Source organism: Myxine glutinosa, chromosome 11 (genome assembly GCF_964187855.1).
Source record: "Myxine glutinosa chromosome 11, kmMyxGlut1.1, whole genome shotgun sequence".
Lineage (NCBI taxonomy): Eukaryota > Metazoa > Chordata > Myxini > Myxiniformes > Myxinidae > Myxine > Myxine glutinosa.
The window spans coordinates 121,095,602-121,114,773 of record NC_136271.1 but is presented as its reverse complement, the minus strand read 5'-3'; the positions used below and the strand labels follow the sequence as shown (position 1 = coordinate 121,114,773).

Below are 19,172 nucleotides of genomic sequence, written 5' to 3'. Positions count from 1 at the left end.
TGACGCGTGAGTTTATAGGTAAGAGGACTGAGCTCTGAACCCGACTTCCTTTTTCACATAGGCTCTGACCTTATTTTTCGTGGATTTGGTTTACGCGGGGGTTTCCAGGAATGTAACCCCCAAGTAAAACAAGGGTTTATTTTATAATAATGTAACTAAACCAGTAACAACAGCAAAATCCACCTTAGAATCCCAGTTGTAGTGGAACCCGAGTGTGACCCATCTTAAACGCTCCAGCAAACTCCTGGGCCGGTGTGCATCGTCCTTTCCTGTCCTGTCAGCAAATAAGAGTTCACCAATTAAAACGCCTAATCAAATAAAATACCAAATACCACATTGGGGCAATCAGGAGGAACCCGAATAGGGAAAGATGGAATCATCAGGAGGAACCTGGTTTGGATTTGGGGTTTCGGCTGCTACTCCTCCACCCTCAAACCCATCCAAGCACAGACAGCTGAACCTTACTAAAACAATTTGTAAGAATTCACCGCACTATGAATTATATAATGCACTGAATTTGAACAATGTATCACTACAACCTTCCCCAACGTTAAATTCACAACAAAAATGAACTATGTATCGAAATAATGCCATTTTGAATATACTGTATACTATAAAAGTGCAATTGTATACAGGATTTGTTTATTTATATATGCTTCAAAAACTTTTTTTTTAAACACAACCTAATTTTTTATGTTACCTAAGGGTATCCCAAGTATGGTTTCTGTCAGGGTAGCATATCTGGGGGACATTTCTGTCAGGGCAGCATTTATTCAGAGGTTCACCATGGTGGGGAGGGGGTTACACTCCAATTATATATGCAAATGTGTATCGTATTATGCCACCTGGTGGATCCGGCATTACAAATCATCTTCTTCTTATAGAAAGAAAGTTGAAATAATTTGACAAAATGGATTACTGTGATGTTGAAATCTGAGAGAATAATTCAAAATTTTCAAAATGTTTCATTTTGCTTTAAGTGGAGGTTCAAACCAAAGCACCCAATGAGTGAATTTTTTTTTTTTAACCAACTCCATATATAAGCAGCAAGGATCGTTGATGAAGGTGATGCTTGCTGACTTCCAAGCAGATGGACGATGACCTTAGGCAAATGATAGCGTGAATAGAGCAGAATGTTTGTGAAGTACAACTTGCCGTCTTTTGATTAAATTCGTTAGCAAATCGACGGGAAAAACCTTGGGTAAAAACCTTGTCTCACGTGGGCTTGGTTTAGACCGTTTCAACTTTACAAATCGTTTTCGGTGCACCATCCTGTCTTTATGCGGGTGTGCATTTTATGCTAGTAATCGTACTTTTGTACAAGGAGAATGAGTTTTGCTGAAACACAATGAACAGTTTCTGGTTAAATCTCCATTACGCAGAAAATGAGGGTCTTTTTGGTTTGTGATACAGATCTGCTTTTCCCCATTTAAGTTGTGTGTAATGCAAGATTAATATTTTTTGTGAGATTTTATTTTACAAAAACATTACAAGAAGAAACTAGAAAGAGCAATCAACAATTGCACACCATTGTGTCAAAACAGGGCTTGCTTTGTGTGATTTTGTTCACGTACTCGCATTATAATTGTACCGTACGCACTTCACAGATGTCCTCACATTCTAATTGTACATATTGTACTTTAAAGAGGTACTTGGTTAAAAAAAGAAAAAAAGAACGTGTACTACTGTCTGCCACTAGATGGTGATTGTGGCTGATGCGAGCACATTTTGTGCAGACAAAGACAGACAGACAGACAAACAGACCAAAATGCAATACCCTCTTCTCTGGCTAGGGCAACAAGGCAGAGAGTTTAACAATGCAGAGCCTCATAATGGGGTATAGATTGCAGTAGATCTGAGAACCAGTGTGGACACACTCACTCACAGCACAGCTCGAATCGGTTTTTCTTTTCTTTTGGGGGGTGCATGAGGCCAACAAGTCACCAAATAATTTTCCACAATATATCACTCATGAAAAATACATCTGTATTGACTTGCATGTCACAAATGTTATCCTGTCTAATCATCTACGATATAAGAGAGCCGTTTGTCTGTCTGTCTGTATCGCCATTTTTCTCAGAGATAGCTGAACGGATCTTCTTCAAACTTTCAGAGGTTCATCAGTGATTGCCTGGGGATGTTTTTGGCAAAAAAAAAAAAAAAAAAAAAGTTTTTTTTTTAGGATTTTTTTTTTTCAAAATCGCCCAAGCCTTTTTGATTAATGACAGTTATATACAAGTACGCATTCGCATAAATAAATACAAAACCATTACTTGGCATTTGAACACAAATAAAAAAAAATTCCGGGAGCGGTCGAAGTTGGTGGTAAGGCTTCTTCTTCTTCTTTCTGAACATTATCATACTCAACTCAGAAACGTGATCAAAGGCACATTCACCAGCATATATTCAACAAAGGTAAAATGATGATTTGACATTTGTGATGGATTCTGATTTGGATGTAATTGTTTTCCCATTATATTTGCCCTCGTTTCAAATTTGTTAATGTTTCTTTTTCACTTCAGCAATGCTGGGTACTGCAGCGATAAACACTTTTATATTTTACTCGGGGTTCAAATACAAATACTGTACAGTGAGTGCATTCAGAAAGTATTCAGACCCCTTCACTTTTTTCACATTTTGTTATGTTGCAGCCTTATGCTGAAATCGTTTAAATTCATTTTTTCCCTCATCAATCTACACTCAATACCCCGTAATGACGAAGAGAAAACAGAATTTTAGAAAGTTTTGCAAATTTATTAAAAATAAAAAACTGAAATATCACATTTACATAAGCATTCAGACCCTTTGCTATGACACTTGAAATTTAGCTCAGGAGCCTCCCATTTCTCTTGATCATCTTTGAGATGTTTCTACACCTTGATTGGAGTCCACCTGTGGTAAATTCAATTGCTTGGACATGATTTGGAAAGGCACACACCTGTCTATATAAGGTCGCACAGCTGACAATGCATATCAGAGCAAAAACCAAGCCATGAGGTCGAAGGAACTGCCTGCAGAGCTGAGACAGGATTGTGTCGAGGCACAGATTTGGGAAAGCCGACAAAAAAAAAATTCTGCTGCATTGAAGGTTCCCAAGAACCTTGGCAAATAGGGCAAAATGGAGAAGATTGTCATGGGGCTCCAGCAGGGAACCGCTCTAGCAGGGAAAATGGCCTTAAAATGCATGTTGTTGTTGTTGTTGTTGTTGTATTGAAGGTTCCCAAGAGCACAGTGGCCTCTGTATATATACATATATATTATATATACATATATATATACATATATATATATATACATATATATAATGGTATCTGTAATCTGGTTCTCCAACCTAATGAGCGGACAGCATGACGTCATCGCCATGCATGTCCGCATTGCCTGCAAAGTTCCAGAGGAACCATCTAGCAGTGCGTCATTACGGATTATAAATCCAGATACTGTCACAAGTGCATGCAAAACTCACAGTTACCGACCTGGTTTCGCCCTTGTTGGGGCATCAGGGCTAGAACTCATCAGGCATGCACTTGCCTCAGGGCAACTATGCCTGGTCGACTCCATATGATGAGTGGATACCAGAGATAACGTTACCGTGTGGCAGGCGGTGCTTATCGCTCCCAGCAAGGTGCAGCAGCAGCTGTATGGGACACCTTGCTGGCGGTTCTCCACTGATGATATGGGGGTCGCATAGTGACTGATACATCATTGGTATGATGTATGATTAGAGCTAACGGAGGCTCGGATTTTAATTCTGATTCCGGATTTCGCAGTCGCTAGTATGTCTTAACACTCGACAGAAACTGGCCCCGCGAAATTTCCAGGATTTTCGGTAAAATTACTTCAGGGTAAATTTACATAGGAAAACCCCATGTTAAATTTTCGTCGCCGAAGGACTTTATTTTTTGCGAAATTCATCCTGACTTTGCCTCTAGGAGGATACAGGGGTATCTGTGGATAACGGGAACCTTTATTTGGCGAAAATCGGACTGGTATTGACCGAGTTATTCAAAATATTAACTTATATAAAATTGCCGTTTAAGCCTGTAAACGCAGTGACGTCACCACGTTCCGCGGCACGACTTTGGATTCTGAAGAGATTTTGTTTCATTGTGCACGCCTTCGTTTTATTTCCAAATTAGAATCTGTTTTCATGATACATCATACCATCATACCATCATACAATCATACATCATACATGATACATCATACCAATCCCTGGTGTTGGGCTAGCGGCTAGGGTGCCGGCTTAGGATCCTAGGATCCTTGTTTCGAATCCCGGTCAATCGCTCAATTAACGCCAGGGGGGTTGACTCAGCCTGTCATCCTTCCGAGGTCGGCTAATTGAGTACCAGTTCACTGGTAATTCCCTGCTTGTCGTTAAAGGCGGCAAAAAGGGTTGGCGGCAGGAAGGGCATCCGGCCGTAAAACATTGCTTCAAAAAGGGGACCAAAAAAAACAACAACAACCACGGTTCCCGAAAAAGGCCAACCCCCGCTTTGCGGGGAAAAATGGCCTCTAAAGGTGGTTATTTTTTTTTTTTTATAGTGACTGATACATATATATATATATATATATATATATATACATACATATATACATACATATATATATATATATACACAAAGAATTAAGTTAAGCACCCCCCCCCCGTTTTTTTACAACCTCGCACATTACAAGTTTGTTGTCGTCACAACAGTGTACTATACCCATGATATTGCTATATTTTCTGGAGAAGTGATATTATGGTCACATAAAAACATAACAATCATGCCGTTTTCAATATTTTATTCTGAATAATTTAAGGTGAAATTTTTTGGGAATTTTAGGCATATTTTCACCTCAATTTAAGTATGGAGCTATAGGTCCATCACGGACAGTGTGGATGACGTTTATGTTTTCTAACGTACAGTCATTGTTCTGAGAAGACCTCGAGCGATCTTTGCGTCAATAACGTGTGTAGGACCCACGTGATCGGATCACTGACTCGATGGGCGTCACAGATGAGTGCACTCATCTGCATTTCATCAATGGATAATTGCTAATGTCATACCAATCATTATTTGATCTCACATACCTTAGAATATATGCCAATGTATACATATACACAAAGAATATATATTAGGGGGTGCTTACCCTAATTCGTTGTGTAGGGGTGCTTAACTTAATTCTTTGTGTATACATACATATATACATACATATATATGTATATACATACATATATATATACATATACTGTATATACATACATATATATATACATATATATATACACAAAGAATTAAGTTAAGCACCCCTACACAAAGAATTAAGTTAAGCACCCCCTAATATATATTCTTTGTGTATATGTATACATTGGCAAATTGCGAAGATGGTCCCTCCAATAGCCAATCTGGATGAATTGGAACGTGCATTACATCGGGAATGGAACAACCTGCCACAGCAACGCATACGACGGCTTACAGGGTCTATGAGACGTAGGGTTGAGTCAGTGATCCGATCACGTGGGTCCTACACACGTTATTGACGCAAAGATCGCTAGAGGTCTTCTCAGAACAATGACTGTACGTTAGAAAACATAAACGTCATCCACACTGTCCGTGATGGACCTATAGCTCCATACTTAAATTGAGGTGAAAATATGCCTAAAATTCCCAAAAAATTTCACCTTAAATTATTCAGAATAAAATATTGAAAACGGCATGATTGTTATGTTTTTATGTGACCATAATATCACTTCTCCAGAAAATATAGCAATATCATGGGTATATTACACTGTTTTGACGACAACAAACTTGTAATGTGCGAGGTTGTAAAAAAACGGGGGGGGTGCTTAACTTAATTCTTTGTGTATATATACATATATACATACATATATATATACACATATATACATACATATATATATATACATACATATATACATACATATATATATACATACATATATACATACATATATACATACATATATACATACATATATACATACATATATACATACATATATATATATACATATAGATATACATACATATATACATACATATATACATATAGATATACATACATATATACATACATATATACATATAGATATACATACATATATACATATATATATATATATATATATATATATACATATATACATATACATATATATATACATATACATATATATATTGTTACAGACGCGGTTGTGGATGTTAGTTTACCGAGCGGTTTGGTATGACCGCGTCTGCACAGTTTACCCGATTATGCTCGAACGTTGACTAAGTCGCGCTATGCTAAATCAATGATGGAAAAGACACAACGGCTGGGATTAAAATGACACGACACCAAGGGTTCAGTTCTCAAGACCTCCGGAGGAGGTTATAATATTGCGGAAGGTCAGATTACAGGAATGAGAGGGACAGCATAGAAAGGCAGGCACTTAGACACACTCTTATATTAGCCCCGACAGACGACAGATAAACGGGACAAAACTGACTCACACGGGGATTGATGGCAAGGAAAGCGGGTAGTCGATGGCTCAAGGTGCACTCTTGGCTCAAGGACAGAATCGACCCGCTCCGGTCCAGAGATGCGGGAGGTCTCACTCAGCGCTCGAAGGTGACTTTCTTTCTCCAAGCTGGGGGCGCATCTGACGTCACGTCCGGTAAGTCGCTGCGTATATCCGGCGGGGAGTGACACGCCCTCGGCTCGTTAGCTCCGCCCCAGATGGAATCGGCCCGTTGCTTCTCATTGGGTGCGGGGGTTACCGGCTCCGCCCTTGACGAGGGGCTGACAGGCAGCCCCTTCGTGGTAACCCCGTCGGTGCACATGGGTAATGGCGGCTAACCGAGCCGGAGTGAGGACGCACACTCCCCGCGCGCGCCGTTGTTGTAGTTGTTGTAGTTGTTGTTGTAGTTGTTGTTTGGGGAAGAAGATGGGAGGAGGTATGGGGAGGTCCTAAACTCACTACTGGTGCCATATAATCACATTCTGGTGCAACGAAGAGTCAGAATTAATGGAAACGAGTCCTTAACTGACATAGACTAAGAATAACTAGCAAGATGTCCGAAAGTTGTCTACGTGAGATGCGGTGGACCTGGGCACGACATTTAATGGGGGAAAAAGGGGAAGGTCGGTTCTACAGAGTGTTGTTTACAGACAATGGGACTAGGGAATGGGGGATTGGGGATAGTTGGGGAGTATTGGGGAAATAGGGGAATATTTACAAGCGGATATGGAGGCCAAATCCCATATTCGCAACAATATACATATATATATATATATATATACATATATATATATATATATATATATACATATATATATATATATATATATACATACATATATATATATATATATACATACATATATATATATATATATACATACATATATATATACATATATATATATATATATATATATACACGCATATATATATATACACATACACATATTTTCCATGCATATATATATATATATATATATATATATATATATATTATATATATATATATATATATGCATGGAAAATATGTGTATGTGTATATATATATATGCGTGTATATATATATATATTGTTGCGGATATGAGGATTGTATTTTTTTGATTGTGTTGTATTGTATTGGAAATTGTTATGAATCATTGTTTGATTCTGGCCCCTCCTGCCTCCAGTTTTGTGTAAAGGTTAAAAGGGCGTCCCGGTAGTTAATTCCATAAAGCATCCATTGAAGGACACTATAATACCCTTGTTCAGTAGTTTATATCCTTATTAGGTGTTTTAGGGTAAGGCCTTGTCTTCCATAAGAATGACACTCCATTGCACCAAGTGAAAGAGATAGATTCCCTTCATCCTTCATTCCCATTCCCAAAACCTCCATTTCCCCTTTTGTCAATTGCCATTCGCATTGCCAACTACAATTGCCGCCATTGGCCACGAGGCAGGGTTGGGGAAGAAAGGCGTGCCCGCCCGTCGTCATCAAGGGCGGAGCCAGAGGGTCGCGCGACCAACCAGGGCCGAGGTGAGCACACCGATGGGCGTGTCCTGAAGGCCGGCGGCTTAATCGCCGGCGGCGCTATAAGAGCGCGCGCGCGCAAGAGTCGTCAGAAGAGAGAGCTGAGTTGTGAGGTCCAAGGCAGAGCGCGCGAAAAGGGTCCAAGAGAGAGCTGAGTTGTGAGGTCCAAGGCGGAGCTGCGTGGTGAGGTGCAAAGCAAAGAGCTGGGTCGTCAGAGGAGAGCTGGGTTGTAAGGTCCAAGGGCTGAGCTGAGCTGCGTGGAAGGGGTCCAAGAAAGAGCTGGGTCATCAGAGGGGAGCTGTGTGGTGAGGTGCAAAGCAAAGAGCTGGGTCGTCAGAGGAGAGCTGGGTTGTGAGGTCCGAGAAAGAGAAGAGATCATCCAGCAGCGATTCAGGTCCAAGAGAGAGAAAGGAGATCATCCAGGGAAGCACAAAGCCTGCTATTCGTCGCCTTGCTCGCCAGCAGCAGCGTCCACAGCAGCAACAACACCCGACAGCCGCTTGGGGCCTGGACGGCAGTTTGGAGCAGGGCCGCGAAGGAACGGCGGCTGCCCAACGAGCCGATCGTGCTGCAGGACCAGTTGGACCTCCCTATCCCGCCAGCCATCCACCTGCCATCCCGATCATCATCATTCCCCGTGTAAGTGTGGTCGTAGTCTGTCTTTTGTCTTGTCCCTGGGAATAAGTTAAGCCTGTTAGGTAAGCTAGTAATTTTCACTGTCACCTGCTTTTTCATGTCCCCTGTAAATAACCGTGACTGCTCCTTTTGCTTGTGTGTGTAAATAATAAATCCCGTTACTCTTCTGTACGTCTTCTTCTTCCTCTTTGCATTCGGTCGCTTTAGAGTTTTCCACATTGAATATCTGTGGCGCGATACGGCCAACGTTTGGGTGAATCGGGGAAACTGTTAGGTTGCGGTGCCTCCGCTCGGCAAACATACTATCCTTAACCGCGAACCGTAACAATATATATATATATATATATATATATATATATATATATATATATATATTTATATATATATATATATATATATATATATATATATATATATATATAGTTTCGGATTTGAGAATTATGTGTAATTGTTGTAAATATCACCCTCTAAGTGTAATGAATTCTTGTAAATATCTCCATTTGGTGTGTAAAGGTCAAAGGTCGCCCTCCTAGTTAATCCATATACATACACGCAGGCCACCATATACCCTTCTAAATAGTTATTTCTTTATTATGTGTATTAGTTTAAGGCTGTGTTTCCCATTAATTGACTCTGCATTGCACTGAATTCAAATAAGATAGATCCCCTTTCAATTCCCCACTTGTCCGCAATTGCCAACTGCATTCGCCCTCCATTGAACACGCAGTCGGTACGGAGAAGAAAGGCGTGTCTCCGCCCTCGTAATCGGAAGGAGGAGTGAGCCAGCCCTTGCCGACCAATCAAGCACGAGGGGTTTGGCTTAAGAGGGCGGAGAAAGAACGATCGGGGAGGTTCGCGAAGATTTGAGGGTGTGGCCTGTATAAACCGTCACGCGACGCCCCCACCGGGATGATTGAGGGAGAGAGATGACAAAAAGAGTCCACCGAGAGAAGGGAGAAGTTCATCAAAAGGAGTTTACCGCAGCGTTGAGCAAACAGCAGGTTTGAACAAACCGGAGCTGAACCAACGGCAGTTTTGACCACAGCAGCTTTGAGCGTCGAAAGCGGTTTTCGGCCGCGGCTACAAAGCGCCGCCGCCGTGCGAACACGCCTGCGGAGGGGCGGCGGCTGCTCACTCCCGGCCCGACCATTCTCCTGCTCCAACTGAACCTTCCTCTCCTTCCAGCCATTCGTGCCATTCATCCCGATCATCATCCCCCCGTGTAAGTCTGATTGTCGTCCGTCTTCTGTGTTGTCCTGGGGTTTAAGTAAGCCTGTATAAGCTAGAAATTGCTCTGTGTCCTTCTGGTCCTTCCATCCTTCTGTCTTTATTTTCTTATCTTTCCTTCTCCTTGGTTACTTTTCATTGTGTACATAATAGTAGTAATAAATCATATTTGTTCGTCCTACTTTTGCCTTCTTCTTCTTCACATCCGTTCATCTTTGAGGTTTCCACATTGAACACCTGTGGCACGATTTTGCCAACGTTTAAGAATCGGGTCAGTTACTTGCTAATGGTTCGTGCCGCGGCTGCTAATCCGCTCGGCAATTAACATCTGGTCGGTGGTCGCGAACGAGGTTGCTCACCTGCCTCTCCGGAGGGAGCTTGGGCAACTTCAGGACTCACGTCGGTCAGTCGCACACAAGGGGATTAATCCCCCCTTCTTAAGGGGAAAAAGGCCGACGTAGAGATCCGTAACAAGATACGACAATCAGACTTACACGGGGGGATGATGATCGGGATGAATGGCACGAATGGCTGGAAGGAGAGGAAGGTTCAGTTGGAGCAGGAGAATGGTCGGGCCGGGAGTGAGCAGCCGCCGCCCCTCCGCAGGCGTGTTCGCACGGCGGCGGCGCTTTGTAGCCGCGGCCGAAAACCGCTTTCGACGCTCAAAGCTGCTGTGGTCAAAACTGCCGTTGGTTCAGCTCCGGTTTGTTCAAACCTGCTGTTTGCTCAACGCTGCGGTAAACTCCTTTTGATGAACTTCTCCCTTCTCTCGGTGGACTCTTTTTGTCATCTCTCTCCCTCAATCATCCCGGTGGGGGCGTCGCGTGACGGGTTATATAGGCCACACCCTCGAATCTTCGCGAACCTCCCCGATCGTTCTTTCTCCGCCCTCTCAAGCCAAACCCCTCGTGCTTGATTGGTCGGCAAGGGCTGGCTCACTCCTCCTTCCGATGACGAGGGCGGAGACACGCCTTTCTTCTCCGTACCGACCGCGTATTCAATGGAGGGCGAATGCAGTTGGCAATTGCGGACAAATGGGGAATTGAAAGGGGATCTATCTTATTTGAATTCGGTGCAATGCAGAGTCAATTAATGGGAAACACAGCCTTAAGCTAATACACATAATAAAGAAATAACTATTTAGAAGGGTATATGGTGGCCTGCGTGTATGTATATGGATTAACTAGGAGGACCTTTGACCTTTACACACCAAACGGAGATATTTACAAGAATTCATTACACTTACAGAGGGTGATATTTACAACAATTACACATGATTCTCAAATCCGCAACAATATATATATATATATATATATATATATATATATATATATATATATATATATAATATATATATATATATATATATATATATATATGGGTGGTCCTCAAATGTACACCAAAAAATAAAATTTGACTTTTTTCAGGTGATTGTTGCTAAAATTGTTCCTTATTGTGAAAAAATGAAATGTGCCAAAGATGGTTTCTATACGACTTTATTTACTACTGTCACACATGGGTTGAAAATTACAATGTTTCAGTATCGACACACAAAATTGTTTTTAATCAACTAACACTCAGATGTAATCCCAAATCAGTAAGAATGTATGACAATCATCATAAACACACAGAGTAAGAGTCCTCCAGACCATCGATTCCTCATTAATAAGTTCTGTGGTAAATTATTTCCTCCTTATCTTCTTTGCGTCGGGGAACTGATGGCGATGCCACTCAACAACTTGCAACAGGTACTGGCGCTGCTGTTCATCCTTTGTCAAGACTTGATTGTAGTCCTGTATTAATGCTACACCATGTTCTGCAAAGTCGTTGACAGTGGCAATACCGTGCAAGACCTGCTGTAATGACTGAAATGATGGGTCATCGGCCCACTCACCAGGGTCCTTTTCTAGGAAGTCAGTATTGACTTTGAATGCAGTAAAAATTCGCAGTGAGGCAGAAGTAACACAATCTGCAACAGTCTTGGCAGCGATGGCTTCTTTTGCTGTAAGATCCACATGTACCCGTGGTTGAGGATTCTCTTGGCATTCTTCTTTAAGAGCAGCTACTATCATTCGCTTGACATCAAGCTCAACACTATCGTCAAACAGAGCAAGTCCTGCCAGTTCTTCGCTGAGGTACCACAAGTGATTGGAAAGCTTTTTGCTGGTGACTTCAGCAATCACTGAATCAGGATAGAAAACGAGTGCTTTTAAGAGAGCTAGGTCTCCAGCGGGAGCACCAATGGCAGATTGAGCGCTGAACCAGGCTTTGGTATACACTGCTCCAACAAATGCTGTAAAACGCTTTATGCTAGTGAGTTCCTTTGGGGTTAGTCAAAACTGATCACGGAACAAGTAGATCTCGATTCCATAAATCACACGGGCCATCCATCTTGCCCGATGCATGGCTCCTGGCTGCATGAACCTGAATCCTCTCGGAGGACGCTCACCAAACAGAATAATAGTCAACTCAAGAAGTTCACGGTAGTCATCTCGTAGTTGGCCCGATTCCAGTTTCTGGATGCAGAATGAAACGACATCTGCTTTGCAACTTAAAAATACACCTGAAACTACAGAGTCCAGGTCATCAGGCATCATTGGCTTAAACTTGCTTTGGTCAATGGAATTCCAGTTTGACTGGAAACGCTTGAAGACAGCTATCTCAGGTCCTTTTGATGGACCAAGAAATGGTTTGAATGCTGCCATTGCTGCCTCTACCACTAGTTCCAGAATGTGATGCCGGCATGCAAAATGTAATAGTGGTCGTCCAAGCTTTTGCTGCAAAATAGTGCACGCACCAAGTGCTGAACCAGTGTTGCTGGCTGTCGTGTCAAAGCTCATACCTGCCACCATGTCTTGCAAATGCCATTCTTCGAGGCATTGCATAACAGCAGCAGCTGTTGCTAGTCCAGTTCCTGCTGGCAGCTTTGGCACACCCAGAAGCTTTCCAGTTCCTTGTGGGTCACTGACAATGACAGGAAGGCGATCAACTTTTTTAGTCCCATCGTCTGGAAGGAGCTTGCCATCCCAATGAACCACCAGACTTGTGTTTGGAGCATAGGATGCCTGGATGTCACCTGCAATTGTCTTCCGTTGGATCCGCCTGGATTTCCTGATCGATGTGCGGTTGATGGCCAACTCTGAAGGGTCATGTCCCAGAGTAGAGGCTGCTGCTGACAAGATGTGAACAGCTGATCGATCGCTAACCTTGGTGCGGTCGAGAGCTGCTGTTAGGTCCGGTGTAACAATGCAACTTGCACGCTTTCGGCTCTGCCTCTTTGAAGCAGATAGACAGCAGAGTCGTCATGATCACTGGCTTCAGCACTGCTGTCTGTTGATGATGCTAGCTCAAGAGTCTCCTCTTGGGCTGCTTGCTTCTCTTTTTCATGCTGCTCTCTTTCAGTCAACACCTTGTCGCGTTGATGTGTCCGCTCCTCTTTTCCTGCTAGCACCTTGTCCACACCAACCATAAAGCCCCGTCGACCTGGCTCCCGTTGTGCCTTAAGGAATTCACGGTCCTCTGGTATTTTGATCAGATCAAGGACATCAACATGAGCAATGTCAAATAAGTCACGTAGACCGGTTTGAAACTGCTCTTCTTTCTTTATCTGAGGGACAGATCGCCGGCTCTTTCCTTTCAGGATGGATCTGTATTGTTCTACTTTTCTCTCTAGTTTTGCAATGATATTCCGCTCATCTGCAGTGGGGATCCGTGCTTTCTCCCAGATGCATAATGTCTCATGAACAACAGTTGTTACGGCACTGCTTATGTCCAATTTCTCAGCATGATGTAGCTTAAAGTATCGCTGCAGAATCTCTTGCCAAGATGGGAGCCGAGTTTCTGGTAGTTTTTCAATATGGCAGACTATCAGCCACACATGGTTCTTTTTTCTGGTTGCTCTTCTTGAAGTACTTGCACTCGCCATCATAACTGAAACAAACCGAAATAATTTCTGTATAGTGCTGATTAGCAGATTAGCAGGGGCCATGTGACAGTGGTAAAAGTTTTCAAAATGAAATGAAATTTTACCCAATTTGTTCTCTCTACAGGTGTAATAAAAAAATGGAAAAGCACTTTAGAAAAGTTAATGTTTACATTTGAGGACCACCCTAAATTTTATTTATATATATATATATATATATATATGTATATATATATATATATATATATATATATATATATATATATATATATATATATATATATATATATGTTGCGAATATGGAATTTGGCCTCCATATCCGCTTGTAAATATTCCCCTATTTTCTGCAATACTCCCCAACTTTCCCCGATCCCCCATTCCCTAGTCCCATTGCATGTAAATAACAATCAGTAGAGCCGACCTTCCCCTTATTCCCCCATTAAATGTCGTGCCCAGGTCCACCGCACCACACGTAGACAACTTTCGGACATCTTCCTAGTTATTCTTATTCTATGTCAGTTAAGGCCTCGTCTCCATTAATTATGACTCTTCGTTGCACCAGAATGTGATTATATGGCATCAGTAGTGAGTTTAGGGCCTTTCCCATACCTCCTTCCATCTTCTTCCCCAACAATTACAACAACAACAGAGGAGATGGCGGCGGAGCGGGGGAGGATGCGTCCTCACACCGGCTCGATTAGCGCCATAGACCATGCGCTCCACGGGGTTACCACGAAGGGGCTCCTTGTCAGCTCCTCGTCAAGGGCGGAGCCTGGTAAACCCCCCGGACGCACCCAATGAGAAGCAACGTGCCGATTCCACGAGGCGGAGCTAACGAGCCGAGGGCGTGTCACTCCCCGCCGGATATACGCGGCCCCGCGCCGGATGTGACGTGAGATGCGCACCCAGCTTGGAGAAGGAAAGCCACCTGCGAGCGCTGACTCAGATGCGCCTCAGCTTGGAGAGAGAAGCCACCGCCACCCCCAGCGCGACGATACCTCCCCGCATCTTTGGACCGGACCGGACCGTACTGGACCCTGCTTTGAGCCAAGAGTGCACCTTGAGCCATCGATACCCGCTGTCCTTTTCATCAACCCCCGTGTGAGTCAGCCTTGTCCCGTTTGTCTGTCGTCTGTCCGGGGTTAATATAAGAGTGTGTCTAAGTGCTTGTCTTTCTATGCTGTCCCTCTTGTAGTTGTAATCTAACCTTCCGCCTTAATATAACCTCCTCCGGAGGTCTTGAGAACTGAACCCCTGGTGTCGTATTGTGTTATTGTAATCCAGCCGGGTGTCTTCTTTTTCTTATTGAGCCAGCATCGCGCGACTTCGTCAACGTCGAGTATAGTCGGGTAATTTGTGCGGACACGACGGCCATTCCGCTCGGCCCACTTTAACATCAAAGTCGTGTCTGTAACAATTGGTGTCGGGAGTGAGATTCGAGGCCCGACCAAATTTTGAAAAAAAAAAAAAAAAAACGAATAGAGAAAAAAAAAAAAATTTGGTCAAAATTTGGAGCGGCCGAAATTTGTTTTGTTTTACGAAACTCGAATTTTGCAAGTCGCGCTATGGCGGATCAAGACGGCTGGGGTCCGGTAGGGGAGAGTGAAGCAGGGTCGGTCCAGGACCAAATTGAGGGACATGAGGGACATGAGGAGAGCGAAACAGCGGGGGTAGCAGACGCGCGAAATGGCGCCTCGCACATAGCTACGGCGGCCGCACCCGCTGCACAAGTGGGAGGGATGGCCCAGATGCAGGTCCTCATGGAGCAATTTATGGCGCAAATGCAGGCGTCCCTCAAACTGCAGAGTAACCAATTGGGGAACCGGATGGATGCTCAGAGTGAGCAAATGAGGGTTGATAGTGGGCGAATGGAGGGCCAAATGGGGGTAATGGGAAACCAAATGGGGGTAATGAGGGACGAAGCGAGGGGTACCGGTGAGAAGTTAGACAATAATTTTGAGGAGTTAGACAAGAAAATTGGGAAGTTAGACAATAATTTTGAGGAGTTAGACAAGAAAATTGAGAAGTTAGACAATAATTTTGAGGAGTTAGACAAGAAAATTGGGAAGTTAGACAATAATTTTGAGGAGTTAGACAAGAAAATTGGGAAGTTAGACAATAATTTTGAGGGGTTAGACAACGGGATAAAAGAAGTGAAAAATGGGTTAATGGGGGTAGAAAATAGAATGGCTGCCCAGGAGAATCAGATAGAGGGAGTGAAAAATGGGTTAGAGGGGTTAGAAAACAGTATGGAAGGCAAATTGAGGGACATGAGGGACCAAGCGGAAAGGGAAGTTAAACAAATGGAGCAGCAGATAGAGGGGGTCAGAATGGGGGTAGAAACCAAACTGGATGCTCACAGGGAGGAAATGGAGCAGATGAGGGTGGCATCTGGGCAGGAGATGCAAGTGATGGGAGAGGAGATCAGAAGAGGAGTGAGTGAGGAGGTCGGAGGAGTGCGCGAGGAGGTGAGGCACTGTAAGGAGCGCATGGAGAAAGAGGTGAGAAAGGGGACTGTAAAATTGCAAGGTGGTATAGAGGAGTTGACGCTGGGAGTAGAACAACTGACAGTGGGACAAAAGGAGTTGGGGGACCAGGTAAAGAAGAACACAGCGGTAATAGAGGGTTTAAAATCGACACAGAAAGAGATGAAAAAGGACGTAGGGGTAATTAAAAAAGAGTGCCAGACGGTACATGAGGACCTGACGAGGAAAATGGACAAGGTGGTAGAGGTAATGGAGGTTAAAGAGCGGGAGGTGCGGGAGCACATAGAAAAAAATAAAGTGGAGTTAGAGGAAGAACTTAAAGGGGCGCACGAAGAGATGAAGGAGATGAAGCAAAAATTAGAAGAAGTGGAAGAAGGGGTGAGCGAAATTAAGAAGCGACGGAGAGAGGATAAGAAAGAGATAAAGGAGGAAGTAAAAGAATTGGTCCAAAGTCTGTGTTCGGATCGTGATGATGTGCTCATTAACCGGATGAGGGATTCGCAGGTGATGGAGGAGAAGCGAAGAGAAAGAGGACCCGGTGTAAGTGGTGACCAATATGGTCGTGCGTATGATGCGCCAGGGGATTTAATAAGCTTGGGGGTCGAGATAGACCCGGGTGTTCGTGAGAGGCCGTTGGTGAAGTGTGCGACAGGTCTGGTGTGCGAAAGAGGAGGTGTGCGAGAAAGTCCGACTCTGGGGTGTGTGAGGAAAAAGTGCGTGCCAAGGAGTGAGTGTGCTGGCAAGAGTGAGTCGGTCGTAGCGCGTGTGCGAGGGGGCACATGGAAGCGCGGTGTGGTGAGTGTTACAGAGGATGTGACGGGAGAGTGTGCGCGAGGAAGGTGTGTGACGGACAGGTGCATGGGGAAAGAGTGCGCTGTCAAAGGCAAGGAAGAATGCACAGCTGTGGTGAGTGTTACAGAGGGTGTAACGGGAGAGTGTGCGCGGGAAAGGTGTGTGACGGACAGGTGCATGAGGAAAGAGTGTGCTGTCAAGAGTAAGGGTGAGTGCGCTGTCAGGAATGGAGGTGAAAGTAGTGAGAGTGACATGGAGCGTGAGTTAGTTGTGACAGGTGAGCGAGGATGTACACCTGGGATGGAAGGATGCACACCTGGAATGGTAGAGCGTGAGTGGGAATGCACGCTGGAGTTGGTGGTGAGGCACGTGGTTGGGTGTGCGAATGAGAGCACACCTGTGATTGTCACAGAGGAGGTGACAGAGGAGGGGGCGCGAAGCGGTGTTTTGGTGAGGTGTGCGACCAACGAATGTGTGCCAAGGTGTTCGGTGGTCAGGTGTGTGACCAAGGCTGTGAGTGGAATGGGTGTACCTGGGTGTGTAAGGAAAGGTACGAGGAGCATGGGCACGGCTGGATGTGTGAGCAAGGAACGGGCTGCGGGGTGTAAGCATGCAGGTGAAGCATCGACGTTACACGGGTTAGAGGTTAGAGCGACTTATAGCCGAGTCGGGCCCTCGGTGCGTGCTGGGCCTCGCTTTGAACGGCCGCGTCCAGGCTCCACTAGGCGGAGCTGGCAGCCCGATAGAAAGGGTCGTCATGGCGACCACTTTTTGGTGAGACGTGCCGGCAGGTCGAGATCGGGGCATTGGATGGCTCCACGCCGAGGTGGTGCGTGGGATCTCGGCACGGGTAAGCCCCCGTCCCTGCACCGAGTGCCGGACGCATCCAGCCGCTGGCACAAAACAACCAGCATCCATTGCTTGGCTTTACGAAGCCAGGCTTTGGACAGGAATTGGCGCACCGAGAGGCAGTAGTGAGTAGACTGGGTGATGAGGTTAGTGTTTTGGACCCAAAATTAGAGAAAAACAAAATTTGATGATTGGCAAGGGATTGGCAGTAGTGATTGGCAGATGATGGGCAGTGATTGGCAAATTTTTAATTTGTTGAAATTTGTTGTGCAAAATTGGTAGTGAGAGACCCCCGATGTGGTGGGATGGCAAATCCACCATCCCTCACAGGGGGGGGGGCAAAGGAGCAATAGTTTATGGGGTGTATGGCAGTGAAAACTAGCCCGGGTGGGTTAGGTTATATTGATAGGGATCTAGAGAAGATGACCTTAGGTGACGTTAAGTTTAGTTAGTGACTGATACCTGTAGTGGGGACGCAGGTAGATTAGTGTGGATGATAATGACGTGGGAGCGTAATAGTTTAAAGGGACGACTGGGAAGCGCAAGTTTCAGAAGGGAGTAGTTAGCTGAGATGATGCCGTGTTTGTGAGAATTGAACAGGTGTGATTGCACAGGTGTGCAACTGGACAGGTGTGTGGAGCAGTGTATGAGTAGTGAGTGTTGTGGATCAGCGCGAATGCGCTTGGGGAGAGAAGGGTGCAGGTGGCACCAGGTGTGAGAGCACAGGTGTGCAGGTACAGGTGTGTGGAGAGAGTTGGAGTGAGTGGTACGGAGTGGTGTGCATGGTGCGAAGGTGTGGATGGGGGAAGAGTGGACCCCTTTCACGAGTACCCGGGGCGGGTAGTGTAAGTGTTAGGTAGAGGGTGCAGGTAAATTGTGGTTGGATATTGGCATTTGTGGTGCGGTTGCAGAATGGTGTTGTGAATGGGTGCATTAGTGTTGTGGAAATGGCTGGGCGTGTAGCCTGTTAGTGTGTGTAGTTGGTTGGGCACTCCACCACTGTGAGGATGTCGGCCAGGTGAGGCCGCAGGTGGGCTCTGGGAGCCGGTAGTTGTGAGTGGGTGCCTGAGGATCCCGGGTGTGGATCGGGCAGCCCAGTGCCAGAGAGGGCACGGAGTGGGGAGAGAGCCAGAGGGCCTTCCCCAGGTAGTTAGGTTAGGGTAAGGAGCAGGTAAGCTCGGAGGCAACTGCAGTGGTGGAGGTGTGCAGGTGGGTAGACCCACTGGGAGAGGTACACGCCGCAGCCCAGAA

At 44.7% G+C, this 19,172-nt stretch overlaps 1 protein-coding gene across 5 annotated transcripts in view; it reads right to left on the bottom strand.

Annotated features, from left to right (window-relative positions):
• ALKBH1 (alkB homolog 1, histone H2A dioxygenase) overlaps positions 1-19,172 on the bottom strand; it is a 92,440-nt gene that overhangs the window by 21,476 nt on the left and 51,792 nt on the right. For all 5 annotated transcript variants that reach the window (XM_068131162.2, XM_068131161.2, XM_068131158.2 and 2 more), the window contains exon 4: positions 184-274. In XM_068131162.2, the coding sequence (XP_067987263.1) occupies positions 184-274 (91 nt within the window). The remainder of the gene's footprint in view (positions 1-183; positions 275-19,172) is intronic.